This window comes from Phyllostomus discolor, chromosome 12 (assembly GCF_004126475.2).
Source record: "Phyllostomus discolor isolate MPI-MPIP mPhyDis1 chromosome 12, mPhyDis1.pri.v3, whole genome shotgun sequence".
In the NCBI taxonomy this organism is placed as follows: domain Eukaryota; kingdom Metazoa; phylum Chordata; class Mammalia; order Chiroptera; family Phyllostomidae; genus Phyllostomus; species Phyllostomus discolor.
In genome coordinates, this window is record NC_040914.2 from 30188751 (window position 1) to 30208600 (window position 19850).

Consider the following 19850-nt stretch of genomic DNA (forward strand, 5'->3'; position numbering starts at 1 on the left):
CTGATGTATCATGTACTGGGGATGTGGCAGGCATCCCAGGCATGTGCCCTGACTTGGAATCCAACCCATGACTGTTTGTTTCGAAGGCCAGCACTTAAGCCACTGAGCCACACCAGCCAGGGCTATTTATTTATTTTCAGAAAGAGGAGAAAGGAGGGAGAGAAACATCAATGTGCAAGAAAAACATGAGTGGGTTGCCTCTCACACACCCCTGACTGGAGAGTTGGCCTGCAACCCAGGCATGTCCAGAACAAGGAAGTGAACCAGCAACCTTTTGGTCCACAGGCCTGAACTCAATCCACTGAGCCACACCAGCCAGGACAGGGGGTTTTCTCATCACAAATGTGCATCTGTAACATCAGCGCATAATTCCATGTGACAAGTTTCAAGAAACTGAGTCTGAATGACACCACTCTGAGATGTGGTTGCGTATTACTTGGCCACTAATGACTGTAAATAATGGGCACCTCATTAAACAAAGGCAACTAGGATTGGATGTGACACAAGAAAGAGAGGAGGGTTCAGAAGTTATCCCTCTGCTGATGGCTGCCTACAAAAGCCTTCCTGCTGTTGACGTCAGACTGTGTAGAGGATATGAATGCATCCCAAACCATGAAAGTCAACTTCAACACCGCAGATGCTGTGCAAGGTTCATATAGAACCATGTGCATACTTCAAAGAGATACAGTCATTGACCAAAGTTGGAGAGCACACCAAAAAGACTCCTCAAAGTAATGGTTGTGGTGTAGAGGTTAGAGGCAGAGTTTAGCCCTGGATGGATATCAGATTAGAAAATTACTCCTATTAAAACTAACAAATAGGACCTGGATGGTGTGGCTCAGTGGATTGAGTGCAGGCCTGCTAACCAAAGAGTCCCAGGCTCAATTTCCACCCTAGGGCACATGCCTGGGTTGCTGGCCAGGTCCCCAGTAGAGTGCATGCAAAAGGCAACAACACACTGATATTTCCCTCTCTTTCTCCCTCCCATCCCCTCATTCTAAAAATAATTAAGTGCAATCTTAAAAAACAAAAACTAACGAATTAGCTAAGTGCCAACACTGGGAAGGGACCAATTCATTAAGGTGTGGCCACTGGTAAAGGTAACAAAATTAAAAGTTAAAGAGAACAGGCTCCTCATTACGTTTTAAAAAGCCCTGGCATCAAATGCTCCCCAATGCCACTCACAAACATCAGACCTTCTGTGAACCCATCCTGTCATGACTGGATTCATGTCCCTCTTGTAATACACATATTACTCTTCCAATTCCCTCCCAGTTAAGCAATTGCATGAAATACTGATGACTGAACTCTTAATAAGAGAGAAAACAAGAGATGAAAAACAAACATATCATATCATAACGTATCATAGCACTACTTAGCACAAACAGACCAGAGGAAAACCATCTATGTGATGAAGAATAATGGCATACTAAATAAATACAAATATTCAAACCCTTTCCAAAATAATTAGACAATTATTCATGATAAAAAGCATCCCTAGAGCCCTAGCTGGTGTGGCTTAGTGGACTGAGTGCTGGACTACGAAGCCAAAAGTTGCTGGTTCGATTCCCAGCCAGGGCACATGCCTGGGTTATGGGCCAGGTCCCCAGGAGGAGGTGCACGAGAGGTAACCACACACTGATGTTTCTTTCCCTTTCTTTCTCCTTCCCCTCTCTCTAAAAATAAATAAATAAAATCTTTTAAGAAAAGCATCCCTAGAGGAATGGGGGAAATGGCTAACAGACCAGTTTTTTTTTTAAAGCCATAAGTGGATTATAAAAGGACTAAACAGAAAGAATTGCAGGGTGGACTGGCTTAGCAAAGATGGTTCGATTCAAAAGACAAGGATGCCAGTTTCCACACCAAGCCACTGTGCATGTGCTACCCTAGACTCTAGATGCTTGTTGTGTGAGTGACCATAGCAACCACTGTGTCTGAGAATTTCAGGATTCTCAGTAATATCTGCAACTTCCCACAAGTTTCATCTCAAAGTAACCTGCAGAGTTTGTCAACAAGGATATGAAAAGGAATGCCCTTCGCTACAACATCATTTATGAAGGATATCTCCAGCAATATTTACCATCAAAGACACCAAAAAAGGTCACTTAATATTTGGACATCAGCTCCCCCCACTAGGGCCCTATAATCTTCAGATTTCTGACTTGAGCTCCTGGGGCAGCAAGAAGAATATCAATTGAAACTTATATTCGGCTCAAAACACATTAGCTAACTAGGACTCTTCTATCCATATGGAGATAAAACTACTTCTCGCAACAGCTGGTGTGGATCACTGTGTTGAGCACCATATCTGAATCCTGGTCCATGCTTGGGTTGTGGGCCAGATCACCATGGGGTGTGTGCAAGAGGCAACCAATCAATAATTCTCTTGCACATCAATGTTTCTCTCCCTGTTTCTCCCTGCTGTCCCCTCTCTATAAGAAGAAATAAAATAACTTAAAAAAAGCTTATGGACAAAAACAGCTTGAAAATAAAGCAATGTAAAACATATTCCATACAGATAAAAACAAAGACAGCAGGACAAGCTAAAATTGTATCACACAAGAAGACAACCAAACACACTGTCACAAGAGAAAAAGGTGATCATCAAATGAAAAAGGAGTCAATTCATCAAGAGGATAAAAATTTGCATTACTATGCATCCAACCACAGACATCTAAGTATATTAAGAAAACAATATAAGATCTGAAGTCAGAAAATACAACACAACAATAGCAAACAACTCAAATATTCGCCTATCAAAAATAGGGAGATAGTAAGCAATAAAGAACTAATGAGACTTCTGCTCAAGATGGAGTCTAAGTAGACATGCCTCACTTCTCAGCCATCCCAAAAAGAATCACAACTATATCTCAAAACAAATAAAAACCTCAACTCTCAGAAAATCAAGCTGTATGGAAGTCCCACAATCAAGGATTTAAAGAAGCCACATTCATCCCAACAGGTGCCTTTTACAGGGATTCAAAGCAGTGCCACCTGATACACAGAAACACACACAGGGAGGCTGAAAAATTGAGGAGAGACAAAGAATTATGGCCCAAGTGAAAGAACAGAACAAAACCCCAGAAAAACAACTAAATGAAATGGAAATAACCAACCTGGCAGATGCAGACTTCAATACATTGCTAATCAGGATGCTAAAGAACTCACTGAGTGCAGCAATAACATAAAGGAAGAGATGATGGCTACACTAAGTGAAATCAAGAAAAGCCAACAGGGAACCAACAGTGCAGGAAAGAGAGCCGGGATTCAAGTCAAGGATTTGGACACAAGGAAGAAATAAATATCCAACCAGAACATGAAAAAGAAACCAGAATTCAAAAGAACAAAGAGAGTATAAGAAGTCTCTAAGACATCTCCAAACATGCAAACATCCAACTAATAGGGATGCCCAAAGGAGAAGAGAAAGAGCAAGAAAGTGAAAAATCAGTTGAGACCCTCCACAGGAGGCCTATACACTGCTGTAGCCATGTCTCTAGTGATTCCTGAGAAATTCCAACACAGCTTGTGAGTACTCAACACCTATACTGATGCACGATGGAAAATAGCCTTTGCCATCACTGCAATTAAGGGTGTGGGGCAAAGATATGCTCATGTGGGGTTGAGGAAAGCAGACATCAACCTCACCAAGAGGGCAGGAGAGCTCATAGAGGATGAAGTGGATGGGTGATTACCATTATGCAGAACCCACCTTAGTACAAGATTCCAGACTGGTTCTTGAACGTACAGAAGGGTGTAAAGGATGGAAAATACAGCCAGGTCCTGAACAATGGTCTGGATAATAAGCTCTATGAAGACCCAGAGCAGCTGAGAAAATTCAGCCCACAGAGGGTTGCGCTACTTCTGGGGTCTTTGTGTTTGAAACCAACACACCAAGACCACAAGCTGCTGGGGTCGTACTGTGGGTGTACCCAAGAAGAAATAAGTCTACAGTCCTTGATTGTTAATAAATAGTACACACACACACACACGTGAAAATTTATTTGAAAAGATAATAGAAGAAAACATCCTTAGTTTGTGAAGGCAATAGACATAGAAATCCAGGAAGTCCATGGAGTCCCAAACAAGTTGGACCCACAGAAGACACACCAAAACACATCACTATTAAAATGCCAAATGTTAAAGATAAAGGGAGAGATCTAAAAGCAGCAGAGAAAAAGCAAAGAGTACCTACAAAGAGTACCCAAAAGACAATCAGCTGATTTCTGAGAACAAGATTTGCAGGCAAGAAGAAACTGGCAAGAAGTATTCAAAGTGATGAAAAGCAAGGACCTATAACCTAGATTACTCTATCCAGCAAAGCTATCATTTAAATAGAAGGACTGATAAAGTGCTTCCCACACAGAGTAAAGCTACAAGAGTTCATCACCTTGAATCCCATATTACATGAAGTGTTTGAAGAAAAATCAAAACTATGAATATTAGAAATGCAACAAATTCAGAACTATCAACAACTGAATCAGAATCAAAATAAAATTAAAAAACAACCAGAACAGGAACAGAATCATAGATATGGAGATAATTTGGAGGGTTATCAGATGGCAGGAGGAAGAAGCAAAAAGCAGGGAACCATGTAGGGATTCAAAAGCATAATTTGTAGGTACAATATAGACAGGGAGAGGTTAAGAATAGTATAGAAAATAGAGAAGCAAAAGAACTTATATGCATGACCCATGGACATGAGATAAGGTATGGGGATTGTTGGATGGAAGGGTACTGGACACAGTGGGTCAAAGGAGAATAATAGTAACAACTGTAAAAAATAATTGATAAAATATATGTAAAAATACAAACTTACTGTAGAATTTAAAGACACTAGCACACACTTGAAAAACATGTCAATAAAAGGTTGTAAACTACAGGTAGCAATATAAACAATCATGTAAATAAAGTTAAAGCTAAGGTCTACAAAATGATCATAGAGTTCAATAGGAGGAGATTGAACTGTACGTACAAATGTCCTAACACCTAATCTCTCCTCTTGGGGGACATAGCTGGACCCACGGTTAATATTCTCTGGAACATTACCTACTCAATTTTTCTTGTATACACTGAATCCTAAAAAGTGTACTTGTACCTCTTCAATACTTGGGGAAATCAGTGTGACTTATGACTAATGATAGGATACCATGGAAATGCAATGACATCAAAATAACGCTGAAGTCCCAGGTAACTTACATGGGCTGCTGAGGGCTGCTCCATGTTGAAACTAGATACTCAGAAACACTTAGAAGGGCTTTTGAGATTCAGCACTAATCCAAGTCATTCTACTGACAACAGTGAAAAGGAAACAACAAGGGGAAGGAAAATGTTCAGACCCTGTCCATGCATGCCATCTGGTGCCTTTAAATGCATTGTGTTATGACTTGACTTGTGTAGCTCAGTGGATTGAGAATGGGTCTGTGAACCAAAGGATCACTGGTTTGATTCCCAGTCAGGGCACATGTCTGGGTTGCAGGTCAGGTCCCCATTTGGGGGTGTGTGAGAGGCAAACACACATTGATATTTGTCTCCAACTCTTTCTTCTTCACTTCACTTCCCTTCTCTCTAAAAATAAATAAATAAAATCTTTTTAAAAAAAATGGATTGTGTTGTTAGGAGCATATCATAAGATCAGGTTGCAAACATCACCATGGATGATGCACACTCATCCTGTTCTCTGAAAAAGCAATCAGCCATAACAATGCTAATAAGGCCGAGCAGACATACTCCCAATCTGATCCGGCTGACTTGCCTTTCTTGAGGAATCAGGAAAAGAATCTCACTTTGTTCGAAAGGACAAAGTGTCTACAGAAATATCTCTGGTGCAGACATGGGGAGGTTGGAAAGGGGGATGTGGTTGCTGAACATGGTCAAGACTGCAGGGAAAACATAGTGAGCCCTGTTTCTTCATCCAGCCAGTACTTCACAGAGTAGCAAGGGTGTCCAACCATTTGGCGTCTCTGGTCTACTCTGAAAGAAGAAGAGTTGTCTTGGGCCATACATTAAATACATTGCAACAGATAATCACAAAAACATTCTCATAATGTTTTAAGTAAATTTATGATTCTGTGTTGCCTGCTTTCACAGCCGTCCTGAGTTGCATGTGGCCCACAGGCCACAGATTGGACATACATGGGGTACAGTATCAAGAGGACAGGATCTTCTTCCTATATGAAGAAGAAATGAACACTCCACTAAGCAGATAACATACTATAGGTCTCCAGTATCACTTTTGAATATATTCCAGTATCCTGTCCAGCTGTTCTCAATGCTAGAAGGTGCATATCAGCAGCATATATAAAAACCAGCTGAAGGGTCAAATGGAGTGCATAATATTCACCACAGTGGATAATATGCTAGCCCATCATTGAAAAAAATAAGAGAATGTGCAGAAAGATTCAGCCATGAATCACTGGGGTCTCATTAGTGTGAGCTGTGCACTAAGCTCAAAAAGGAGGTAGGCGAAATGCAGCTAAGGCTCAAGTAGTTTCCCTTGGAGAGACCACTGGAAATGACAGCTAAGGTCCCCATAAAATCTGTGAGGCAGGTGTTAAACACTCTAAGATATCGGAAAATGCAGAAATTGTATGATAAAACAATGAAAATAGCAGCTAGCTGAGTTTCTAATGTCCCTGGCCTTTGCTGTCCTCCTTGCCTTGTGCTGAGGGCCTAATATGCTATGATAGAGATTGCCCCCACCTCTGGAGCCAGACTCCCATGTTCGAATCCAGCCACTGAAATCTGACAGTTGTCTGTCCTGTGACCTTGAAAAAACCCATTCCTCTTCTCCTCCTATTTTCCCCAGAAATACATGAACAGTTACCGACTCCCAGGGTGCAGTTAGGATTAAAAAAATAAAATTTATCAAAACGTAAGCCCTGGAAAATTTTCATTCAGGGATGGAGGCTGCTCTTTCTTAAAACTATTTTTATTCTCTAAATTTTAGAGAGGGTAAGGTATAAAAGACCTTTCTGCTTGGCGTGAGCCCAGCTCCCACTCAGAGATGCATAGCACCCACACCCACAGGTAGGTTCTCCCATGGGGAATCAGGCCTGCAATGTACCTAGGCCACTTTGCTTTTGCTAAAACTCCGTCACCCTGAATTGAGGCAGCAAGTGCTTACTATAACTTCCTAAAGTCTGTGCTAAACCTCCCCAGTATGAAGTGTAACCAGTTCAACCACTTTTCCCTTTGCATTGCAAATATCCTCCTTCTGTGATGTGATTAGCAGCAGCATCTCATTTGTTTTCTGTAAAAGGTAACCACCTAAAGCAAACCTGTGCATAGTAAATGAGGACCATCATGTAATGTGCCCAGAAAAGCAATAAAGGCCTATCAAGGCAAGGGCTGAGGCTTTTTCTCCTCTTGAGAGAGAAGCCATGCTTGCCCTTTTCTTCTACAGAACTCAGTAGTCCATGTGAATTTCTTGTGCCTCATCCACAATGTGGTGGACCCCATGAGCCGAGGTCCATATCAGTAAGGAAAGGAGAAAGAGAGGGAGAGAAATATTGAAGTGCAAAAATATTAATTGTTTGCCTTTCCCACTCCCCTAGTTCCCTAACTTGGGAACTGGACCAAAAAACAAGCATATGCCCTGACCAAGAATTGAACACATGACCTTTTGGGTTGTGGGACAACATTCAACCCACTGTACCATTCAATCCAGAGGAAGGGTGTTTTTATTTCTATTTACACAGGAAAATACTGAGGCCTATACAGTGAATCACTTTCCTGTAATAACAACTATGATCAATAATCTAAGATTTAAACTCAGGTTGCATGGCCAAGATATGGGGAATCTAAACACTGTTTTCTTGTCTTTGGCTTCTGGGAGGGCTTTCAGGCTTGACTAATACCCATTGATCCTCATACCACCTGGTGCACCTTCAAGTCCTACTGGAGTCCAGCAAACCCCAGATGAAAGACAACCAAAAGGACTGAAAACTTAGAAGCAAAATTATTATACTACTTAATGATTGAATTTACAAAAGCAGTGAAGTGTGTAAAGAATGTAGATTATTTTTTAAAGTATACGTATGTCCCTACATATGCTATACAGCAAAAAAAGAATAGAAATAATCTGAATATATTTTCACTACTAAAACAATTTCTCCATAAAAACTATTATTCCATGAAACAAAAATTATTTATTATTCAAAGAATTAAAATGGATGACACTACAGCATATATCTTTGTTGTTTCATTCTCCTATTTTCTAAGGAGAGTAGCCCTAAATTATAAAAGAATAGGTAAAGTATGTGAGCACAGAATATACTAAAAACATATCCAATTTACATACACTCCTGAAAAATACACACCATAGATTATTACAGAAATGCAACTAGAACAACAAAAACAGCGTGACAAATACATAGAAAGAGCTAAAATTATAAAAATAAACAAGTCAAGACTTTGTTAGAGTGGAAGAATGTAACCCTCATACACTATAAGTAAGAACGCATCAAGGCATGATTAGTTTAGAACGTACTTTGTTAGTTAACATCAAAATGTAAACATTAAACTTCTGAGACATCCCCATAGTGTGAATATATAAAATTAAACTCAGACATTTTCAGAAAGTTTTCTTCAGTGTCATTACTATGAAGATAACAAATAAACATTTCCTAAAAAATACCCTTTTACCGAGTGAGAACTGTTCAACATCTTATGGCTAAAGATTTCCCTAGTTTGCTTCACTCTTGAATCCTTTCGCCACTGTGGACTCTGGTTAACATGCCTATGGATATGAGGTGAAATATTTGCCACATTTCATGTCATCATAAGACCTATCTCCTATGTAAACTCTGATAAGAAAGGAGAAACAATCAAAAAACATTTTCCCACATTCCCTGCACTCATAAGGACATTCTCCAGAGTGAAACTGGGAATATAATGGAGGATTGTACTACAGAAAAAATTCTCATATTGCCTGTATATGAAAAGATTTTACCTGTGTGAATTTTCAGAAGATAAAAAAGGCAATGAATACATAATAAAAGATTTCCCAAATTTCCTTAACTTATAAGAACTTAGACATTGTAAATTCTCTAATGGCAATAAAGAGAATGGCTACAGTGCAAACATTTCTCATACTCTCAACACTCAAATTGCATTTCAACAAACTCAATTTTGTTGACAAATTGCATATTTGACAGCATAAATAGAGTTTATTCATACTAGTGGAAATCACTAATACAGGAAAAACACTTCCCAAATTCACTGCAGGCATAAGGCCATTCTCCAGGTAACTCTCTGATGACAACTGAGGGGAATGCTACAGAAAAAGGATTTCCTACTTTCACTGTACTCATGAGACCTTTCTCCAAAAGGAAGTCTCCAAGGAAAATGAAGATTACTGATAAAACATCTCCCATATGCCATACAGACATAAAACTTTGAACTGTGTGTAGTCTTTAATAACATGATAGTTAATGCAACAGATAAAAGATTTTCCACTTTCACCACATTCATAAGCATTTCTTTGGTGAGAACTCTGTGGTAGTAATGGAGGTTACTGGAACATATAAAGGATTTCCTCATTTAGTGCAGTAATCAGTCCTTTATCCAGTGTGAACACCTTGATGAAAATGGAGGGCAGAGCTACTGGTACAAGATTTTGTATGTTCACTGCACTCATAAGGCCTTTCCCCAGTGTGTACTCTGTGATGTACATAAAGGTCAGAGCCACTACTAAAAGACTTTCCACATTCACCACACTTATAAGGGCTTTCTTCAGTGTGAACTTTCTGATGACGATGAAGAAGAAAGCTATGGGTAAAAGATTTCCCACATTCACCGCAATTATATGGTCTTTCTCCTGTGTGGACTCTGTGATGAATACGGAGGGAAGAGCTACGAGTAAAAGATTTCCCACATTCACCACACTCATAAGGCCTTTCACCAGTGTGAACTCTGTGATGTTTACGGAGGTCACAGCTACGGCTAAAAGATCTACTACAATCACCACACTTATAAGGCCTTTCTCCACTGTGAATTCTCTGATGAGAATTAAGGGAATCTTTTTGCTTAAACGATTTCCCACATTCAGTGCACTCATAAGGCCTTTCTCCAGTGTGAACTTTCTGATGATGACCAAGACCTGAGCTACTGCTGAAATTTTTCCCACATTCACCACACTTGTAAGGCCTTTCTCCGGTGTGAACTCTCTGATGAGAATTAAAGGAATCTTTTCGCTTAAATGATTTCCCACATTCAGTGCATTCATAAGGCCTTTCCCCAGTGTGAACTTTCTGATGATGACCAAGACCTGAGCTACTGCTGAAAGATTTCCCACATTCCCTGCACTTATAAGGCCTTTCTCCAGTGTGAACTTTCTTATGATAACCAAGACCAGAGCTACCACTGAAAGATTTCCCACATTCTCCGCACTTATAAGGCCTTTCTCCAGTATGAACTCTCTTATGAACATGGAGGGCAGAAATCCTGGTAAAAGACTTCCCACATTCACAACACAGAAAACACTGTCTTCCAGTAAGGAAGCTCTGGTCCTCAATGAGTGTGTCATCACAGCCAATAGCTTTATTGCATTCTCCTGCTGTGTAATATTTTGTAGTTTGAAAAGTCATCCCAGACTTAGAGATTTCCTTTGTCCTGTGCATGGCGTAAGCAGCCAGTGGCTCATGATGTCCAGAATTGATGAGGAAGCATTTTTCATCCTGACTAGAGCTACGAGCCTTCCACAACACATGGGAATTGCAGCTCTTTGCAAGCGAGACCCTGTCCACACTGCTGATGAAACAATTCTTTGTCGTGTCCTGCTCCTGGAGCTGGTGACTCTGTGCACTGAAATAAAATGGTTTTGCACATGCCCCACACCTCAGCAGTGTTGGGACCTGTTGGGTTCCCTGCTGGTCAATGGAGAAGAAAATTTGTCTCAAGACACACCCACAACTTTCACATGGGTGGTTCTTCTGGGAAGACAGTGCTGACTTCAGATTCATAGCCCTTGAGACTCTTACAGAAACATTCTCTTCAATGGGTGCCTCCCCATCCTCTGCTCCACAGCAGCAACCTGAAGAAAAACAAATGCTAGTGAAGTACATACTGACCTATAGGGATCAGGTTTTCTCATCACTGATTTGCATCAGTTACATCTGGCATGATTTTATATGCTGATTTCAAGACAAATGAGAGTCTCAAGAAAAGCCCCTCAGTGTTGAAATATGGGGAACTCATTAACTAAAGGACACCAGGATGCAGGGGAACCTAAGGAAGAGAAGCTGGCTTTAGAAGTTATTCCTGTCATATGGGCTGCCTGCAAAACCCTTCCTAGTTCTGTTTTAAGGCTGTGTAGTGGATATGAATGTGCCACAAACCATGAAAATCAACCACAGGAATGCAGATGCTGTCTAAGTTTTGTATAGAAATATGAGCACACTTCAAGTTTCAACAGGCATTGATCAAAAGGGGAGAGCACACAAAAAAGAGTCCTCAGAGAAAGGGTTGTGGTGTAGAGGTTAGAGTGGCAGAAATTACCCATGGCTAGAAATCAAGAGTATAAAGGAAAATTATTACAATTATCAAACTAGAAATGTGCCAACACTGGAAAAGGACAAGTGCATTCAAGTGTGGCCACAGGTAATGGTGAGCAACTTCAGTTAAAGAGATCATATTCCTCATTATGTTTTTTTTTTAAGATTTTATTTATTTATTTTTAGAGAGAGAAGAAAGGGAGGGAGAGAGAGAGAGAGAAACATCAATGTGCGGTTGCTGGGGGTTATGGCCTGCAACCCAGGAATGTACCCTGGCTGGGAATCGAACCTGGGACACTTTGGTTCCCAGCCCGCGCTCAATCCACTGAGCTACACCAGCCAGGGCCCTCATTATGTTTTAACCAAGCCTTGGAATCAAATTTTCCCCAACTGCCATTCACCAAGTAAGATCCCCTGTGACACTACTCTGTCAAGGCTGGATGCCTGTCCCTGTTGTAATACACAAAGGACTGTTCCCATCCCTCCTCTTGGAGCTATCAGGTGGAAAATTGATGATGCAACTCCAAAGAGAAAGCAGAAGAGGTGAATAACCAGCACTGTTGTAGACCAACTCTGTACTAAGTGTCAGTGGCCACAGCAAGGTGGCAGAATAAAAAATACAAATATTCAACCCCCTTCAAGAATAATTAGACAATTATCCATGTTAAATAGCATTCCTTCATGAAATGGGAAGAGGCTTAAGAGACCAGGTATTTCAAGGAGCTACAAGGTGGAACCTAACACAAGGAGTTGCACAAAACGATAGCAAGAAAGACTGGCTCAGTGAACAGGGATAGATTCAAAAGAAAAGGGTAAGAGTTTCTCGGACACACTGTACATGTGCTACCATTGACTCTACTAGCCTGTTTTGTGTTACAAGCCTCCAAGAGATCGCTAAATATTTAGAATACCACAGCCCTGGCCACTGAGGACCCCTTTAATATTCACAATGCTGATCTTGGTCATAGGGCAGCAAGAAGAATGGGATATGAAGCTTCTCATCAGCCCAAAACACAACACACCACCTAGCAAGCACCCATGTATGCATATGCAGATAAAACTATTCCTCTAAACAGAACTGGGTCCAGAAAGCCAAAAAAGTAACTCTTCATCAAATATCAGACATCAACACTCAGACAAAGGGAAATATGAAAAAAAATCACAAAAGAAACATCACAGTGTTAAAGTGAATTAAGCCAAATTATGGAGATATATATATTGACAAAAATAATTTTAATGATCATTTCTAAAATTTCAGTCAGGTACAAATGAATATACTTGGAACTAAACATAATGAACAGACACACATGGAAACAAAACATGGGGATCGGTGAAACAGAAATCATAAAAAGGATGAAAAAGAAATTTGAAGTTGGAGAATACAATGAATAAAATGAAAAATGCAAACGAGTTTCAAAAGCAGACAAGGACATCACCTCAGAGGCAAGTGATTTAAAATCCTCCATGTAAAAAAAAATGTAGGGCAGCGCTGGTGAATTTTGGAACACCACAGAGATAACGCGTATTTGCATTATGGGAGTCCCAAATGCAAATTTGGAGGGGCCAAAAGGAGAAAATGACAGATAGATAAACATGAGGGGAAAGACAAGCATACAGAATTGGTTTTAAGAAATGAACTACAGATTGACTTCAAAATATGAAAAACAAATTTGAACAGCCATGTTTAACATCCTCCCAGGTCCCTGTACACATTCAATGCAAACAGGATTTCAGCACAACATATGATAATAAAAGTGTCAAAAATAAAAAGAGAAAAAAAATTTGAAAAGACCAAGGACGATAGAAACTTGTCATGTTAAGGACAACACTCCCATAAGACAGCAATATTTTTCTCTGAAGAAACCTTGCCCTGGCTGGCATAGCTCAGTGGATTGAGCGCAGGCTGCGAACCAAAGTGTCGCAGGTTCGATTCCCAGTCAGGGTACATGCCTGGGTTGCAGGCCATGACCCCCAGCAACCACACATTGATGTTTCTCTCTCTCTTTCTCCTTCCCTTCTCTCTCTAAAAATAAATAAATAAAATATTTTAAAAAAAGAAAAAAAAAGGAACCTTGCAGACTTGGAGAATGTCAAATGATATATTCAAAACACTAAAAGAAAACATCTGCAAAGCACAATGTTTTATTCCAAAAAACCTCATCCTCACTTTAACAAGCAAAAAAACTTTCCCAGACACAAAAGATGAAGATGTTAATTTCCACTCATCCTGACTTACTACAAATGCTGGAATAAAAAAGATCTCTGAGCTGAAATAAATGCGTACTACATAGAAGCAGGAAACCGTGGGAAAATGTAAAACTCTCTGGTAAAGCCAGGATGTCATCAGGGTCACAATACTAAGACAGTTCATATGCAGATATACTTTATTGAGCTCTATTGTACAGGACAAAGTAGATTAAGGATAACAATGTGACAATATTTGTGAATAGGTACACAATATAGAAAGAAGTAAACTATGAAATCAAAACATGTAAAGGGGTAGTGTGACAGAGAGTCACAGAGTAGAATTTTTTGAATGCAGTGAAGCTGTTTTCAGGGTACAATGAACTGTTAAGAAAATGAGTTACATGTAAGTCTAATAAAAAACAAACCACAACCACAATCCTGTGAAAATGGATGCACAAAAAAGAAAGAAATCAAATCTCAAAAACAACAAAAAAGAACTGGCTAGTGTGGCTCAGTGGATTGAGTGCTGACCTGTAAACCAAAGGGTCACCAGTTTGATTCCCAGTCAGGGCACATGCCTGGGTTATGGACCAGGTCCCCATTTGGGAGCGCATGAGAAGCAACCACACATTGAAGTTTCTCCCTCTCTTTCTCCCTCCATTCTCCTCTCTCTAAAAATAAATAAAATCTTTAAAAAAAAGAAAATAAAAGGAAAAAGAAAAAAAATACAGCAAAAGGGAAAGACAAAAGGAACTACAAAAGAGGCAGAGAACATGACAAGGTGGCAACAGTAGGTTCCTCCAGAAATTCTCCAATTAAAGATATGAGTGGGTAAAGGGATAAAAAACACAAGACACAAAACCATTTGAGATCTGTGCCCTGTTTATTGTCATCAGTTTGGCTCAATAAACACTTATAAAAATCCTCATGATGGGTGAAAAAGGTGAAGAGATTAAAAAGTACAGACAATTTCAGAATACTCAATTGGATGTAAAGTACAGTCTAGGAAATAGTCAATTAACATTCTACTGATTATGTATGGTGTCACATAGAATCAGATTTATGGAGATGATCACTTAGTTATATAATGTATAATTATGAAACTAATACAATGCATGTCAATTGTATTTAATAAGAAAAATAAGAGAGTAACTAAATACATGAATATATAAATAAATTGAAGCCTGTGCTCCAAAAAGAAAACAGAATTCCCCAAGATATGACATATGCTGCTTCCACGAGACTCACTAAATCTTTATGGACACAAGTAAGCTGAAAATAAAGAGATATAAAAAACATTCCATGCAAATAACACCAAAGAGAGTGGGGAGGATAGCAACTGTAAATTCTACGTGCCCAACAATAGAACACCTAAGTACATAAGCAAACAATATGAGATCTGAAAGGGGAAAACGCAAGCCAACACTACTAGACAACTTGGATGTTCACCTTCCAACAATGGGTATATCATCCATTTCTAAAGCAATAAGGAATTATTGAAGTTTGAAAACACTGTTGAGGAAACAGGGTTGATAAACGTATACACAGCATTTTATCCACCCCTGGCCAAGTGGCTCTGTTAGAGCACTGTCCCACATACACCGAAAGGTTGTGGGCTTGATTCTTGGGCAGGGCACAAACACAGGTTGGGGTTAGATCCCATTACACGCACGTACAGGTGGAAACCAATCCATGCTACTCCCACATTGATATTTCTCCTTCTCCCTTCCTTCTTTCTCTAACAATCCATACAAATACTTTGCATGAGCACAAAAAATATATACACTTGTAGAAATGTTCAAGAATATAAAAAATGCTTTTCCTTACTAATCAATGTGAAATCTATTTGGCTTCTGGCAATACTACTGAGGTCAAATCCTTCCCTATGAGAGTTCTGTACAGCAGGTATGGGGGCAGCAGGGAGAGTAGGGGGCAGTGCAAGCAAACCAGCCCTGCCAGTCCAGGATCCACCCAGCATACTGGGGAAGTGAATAGTTCCTGCAATCCACATGGGAGAACAGAGCAAACTCTGAGGAATGGAGGGCACGGGGGACATGCAAAGCCTCACTGGTGAGATGGAGGGTCTTTTTTTTTGAAACTGTTAGTTTATTAATATTTGAGACAATGAACAAAAAAAAAACCCCACACCCCTGCAGACATGATCAGGGGCCAGCCTAAGACCCAATGCTGCTGTGCATCTCTCCCTGGGTACATGACTGGTCAGGACCCTTAGAGCTTAGGAAACAAGAAGCAAACTGCAATCCTGAGGAAGGGGTATGCAGGCAAGGCAAAGAAAAGTGTGCAGGGAGAATCAGGATCTTACCCAGCAATGACATAAGAGCATAGTTCTCCAGCACAATACTGAGGAACACATGTCTCTGAGCCTCATCCAGAAGGAACCATTCTGTCCTGGACAGATACACAGCGATGTCTTCAAATGTCACAAAAACCTATCAGAATTAATACAAATGAATCTGGAACAGTCTAAGACCCAAAATCCTACTGTTCCCCACAGTGAATTCCTTACAGAACATCCCCCCATCAGGGAAGACAGCAGCAGTTGGTCTGCCTGCTGTCTCATCACAGTCTCATTCACCTCTCACATTGTCCTGAGCAAAGGCAGGCAGGATAAGAGATAGTGGGGCAGATAAATGCTATCTAAACTCAGGGCCCTGCCTGCAGGGCCTCATTCTTCCTGCTAAACAAGTCCACTGAGTCTCCCAGATCAGGCCTCCAAACCCAGCCATAAATGGTCTTAGGCTTCACCCTTAATTCCAAACACCAAGAATGTAAGCCATCCACTCACACTTCCTCTAGCTGTGCACACACTGTGTGATCTCTCCCTGCGTCATAGCTTCACACCCAGGTTCACTCCCTCAGCTCTGCCCCCTTCACCCCACTGCATAAAAAGAGCCACCACTTTTGCATGACTCCATCCTTGACCTTTCCAGATTCAGACCCATGTGAGCTGCTCACAAGAGGTTTCCACTCATTGCTGTTTGTAACTGATAAAAGTGTAAACTGAAAGAACCTTCTGATATTCCCCAAGAGAATTAACCTACCACCAGCTTCCACAACCCAATGGACGGAGTCTCCACTGCTTTAGCTCCTAGGACCAAAAATGCTGGGGTGGGTTTGGACCCCTTCCTTTCTTTCTGCAACTGCAAAATCTTAAAATATACTTCTTTAAACTTTAAAGGGGAGGGGGATAATGGAGGTGGAAGAAGGTATGAGAAGATAAATGGTAATGAGAAAAAAACACAATAAAAATACAATAAAAGGTTGGATGAAGAATTCAACCTTTTCTCCTACCTCTGAGACCCAGCTTGGATCTATCAGCTCTCCTCTGGATCAGAGAACTCTCCAGGTCCAGGGCCCCCTGTCTTCTCCATTAATCCCCATACTCTATTCTCCACTGTGTAGCCAGATGGAGCGTATTAAACCCAGGAGAGACCAACTCCTTTCTCTTATGCAAATATCCCATTATCTCCCTAATACATACCCAGGACCACTTTACAAGATTCCTCCCTGTGCCTTGTGTCTAACACAGTCGACCTGAGGTACCTATTCCCAGCTCTGTGGCATCTTCAAGCATTTGTAGGTGCAGGTGTCCCTTCCCAGATAACTTCTCTCAACTGCTTACACTGGGGGCCTGTGTGGACCAAAAAAAAAAAAAAAAAAAAAAAGGAAAGGGGCACATAAAACCCTGACCAGTCTAGGGGAGTCCCCCATAATGTCCTTACAAACTGAGAGACAGAAAAGATTATTATATATGGTCGGAAATTAAAACTTTGTAACTAAAAGCAAGTCATGGCAAATAGTCATGACTTAGACCTCTATCTTCCCTGAGGAAGGTGAATTTTTACCTTAACTGAGCCCATCTTTACATTTTTGCACCTTTGCTAACATACTTTTGGAATGTCATAATAATTTTCTTTTTTCTTACCCCTCAGGGCACAAACACTGCATGAGAGCAGAGACCAAAAAACCCCTCAATGTTATTGTCATGTTAATTCATTAAAAAATAACTATCTTATACTCAGTAATGTGTAACAGTTTGTGTCCATTTATTTTTACCTTTTATTTAACATCAGGGATTTTCCTGCTTTGTCTTCTCCCACCTTGCTAACCCATTCCCCAAATGATTTCAACTTCCAAACTTGTATGTCTACCTTTTTTATTCTGATGTATAAAATAAGCGGTAAAACTGCCATTTTCTGAAGCACTTTCATACTCTGATGAGATTTTTTTCCCTGGAAACTGCCATCAGTTCTGTTCAGATCAACATTTCAAAAAGTCTCTATAGTTTGAATGTCTCTTATGTTCATACCAGAAATGGGAGGCCCTTATATTACCCATGACCTGCATTCAGGATTGGGGTATCCCCAGGGTCTCCTCATTTGAAAGCTGGAAAATTACCAAGGGAAGTGTTTTTAGATACTATATGGTAATGTCATCAACAGGTAGAGACTGGGACACCCTGTCCTCCTTTGTCTGGTTTGATAATGATTTTCAACTTCTGCACCTGTGGGAAAAAGCAATCAAGCATCCTTCAGCTCCAAGTAAGCAGGTCTCAGCTGTATTTCAACCCAGCCCTGGAGTCTGGTGACCTCTGGTTAAGTATCTCCCCAGTGTGGCCTCTTACCAGCTCTGTAACCTAGAACAAGGGCTCTTCTTCCTGTGCCTCACTGTCCTCATCACCCCAGTCCAGTTGGTTTTCTACCTCAGAAGCACCTAAACAGCTTTGAAAACCATGTCACAGCCTGTGTCTCTCTCAGTTCACAACCATCCCAGGCTCCCAGGACCCTCAGAATGAAGGTGCAACTCCTATGCCTCCCAGTTATGACATGACTCTGCCTCAGACTGTTGAAACCAGATGTAAGCCCCAGACCAGATTTGTGGGTTTATCTGGGTCAAGGACACCCCCAGGTGTTTAGAAGGCGGCACCACAGCTGGTCACCCTCGCCAACCCCATAACACCATGTGTCACCCATGAGCACCTAAGATCCTGGACGCTGGGGCTAGGGTTGCAGGATGTGATGGGTGCCCTGCACCTGGGCTGCAGGGCTTGGTAGGCTTAGGAGGGAGGGCCCAGGGATGCACACTCGCTTCAGCCACACGCCTCAGCGTGTTCACTGTCATTGGACTCTATGGCAGGGAAGTGGTGGGAGCGGCAGACAAAGAGGGTATCCCTGGTGTTGGGGTTACTGTCCCAACCCTGACTCTGGACACCCAGGCAGCATACTTGGCCTCACAGCATCTGTGGGGAGCAGCACACTGGTGTCTTCTCCTTTCCATCCTGTGACCACGAGATCCTAATCCTGTAATAACGAAACTTAGAGAACAGGAATTCCCACCAGGAGACAGATGGAAGAATACCCTACAGTATGGCCCCAATGGAAATGCCTTTCATGAGTCATCACTAACCCAGCCTTGTGATATTCTGCCTGCCTTCTGGGTAATTTAAGGTATATATTCCAAGAATGGGATCTTGTATTTCCCCAGCTGCCTTGAGGAGTGGATTGGCAGATTTACACCCCAAGAATTCCCTAATAATACTAAATCCACTCTATTCTCACCCCTGTGGACAATATTTCTTGGGTGAGGAAGTGCCTGCTATGCCCACTAGGCCTTTGATTCAGACTATGGGGCATGTGCTCCCTCAGGTGAATGTGGTTGGGGGATGTTGCTCTAGTCCCTAATGCTCTCTATCCTGAATCAGGAGGACTAACATGGCAAATTAAATGTAATAAATAATACACTAATACTCAAGTGAGTCCATGCCTAGTGCAACCAGAAGTCTTAGCTCTTCCTGGGCAGCAGCGTGACTGGAATCCTCACTGATTTGATCTGATGTCTCCTACTTACGTTATACATTTTTTTCAAACAATGGAGTACATGTCAATGACATCAAAGACAAGCAATTATAGGAAATCAGCCCAGAAAGTGCCTATAAAGTTCCAAACCTACCAACCCAATATGCCAATAAAGCTAGTGACACTAACTGGTTTGGTCCGAAGTACATCCTGTGGTATATTAAATATGGTTATTAAACATATTAATGTGGTATATTAAACACTAGGTTAAAAATAAATATACATACGATAGCTACTGAGGATCTGGCCAAAAAGCTTGTCATGTGCCCTGACTGGAAACTGAACCAGAGACCCT

At 40.9% G+C, this 19850-nt stretch overlaps 2 protein-coding genes and 1 pseudogene across 4 annotated transcripts in view; 1 reads left to right on the forward strand and 2 right to left on the reverse strand.

Moving 5' to 3' along the window:
- The window catches only part of LOC114511072 (zinc finger protein 530-like), a 568693-nt gene that overhangs the window by 532934 nt on the left and 15909 nt on the right, over window positions 1-19850 (reverse strand). The gene's annotated exons all lie outside the window — the stretch shown is intronic.
- LOC114511564 lies at window positions 3473-4212 on the forward strand (annotated as a pseudogene).
- On the reverse strand, window positions 7946-16781 carry LOC118497791 (zinc finger protein 501-like). The gene is made up of 2 exons (XM_036013452.1): window positions 16003-16781; window positions 7946-11032 (listed from the first exon to the last, which is right to left on the reverse strand). Exons 1-2 carry the CDS (start codon window positions 16013-16015, stop codon window positions 9561-9563), a joined length of 1485 nt encoding a protein of 494 aa, XP_035869345.1. The 5' UTR covers window positions 16016-16781; the 3' UTR covers window positions 7946-9560.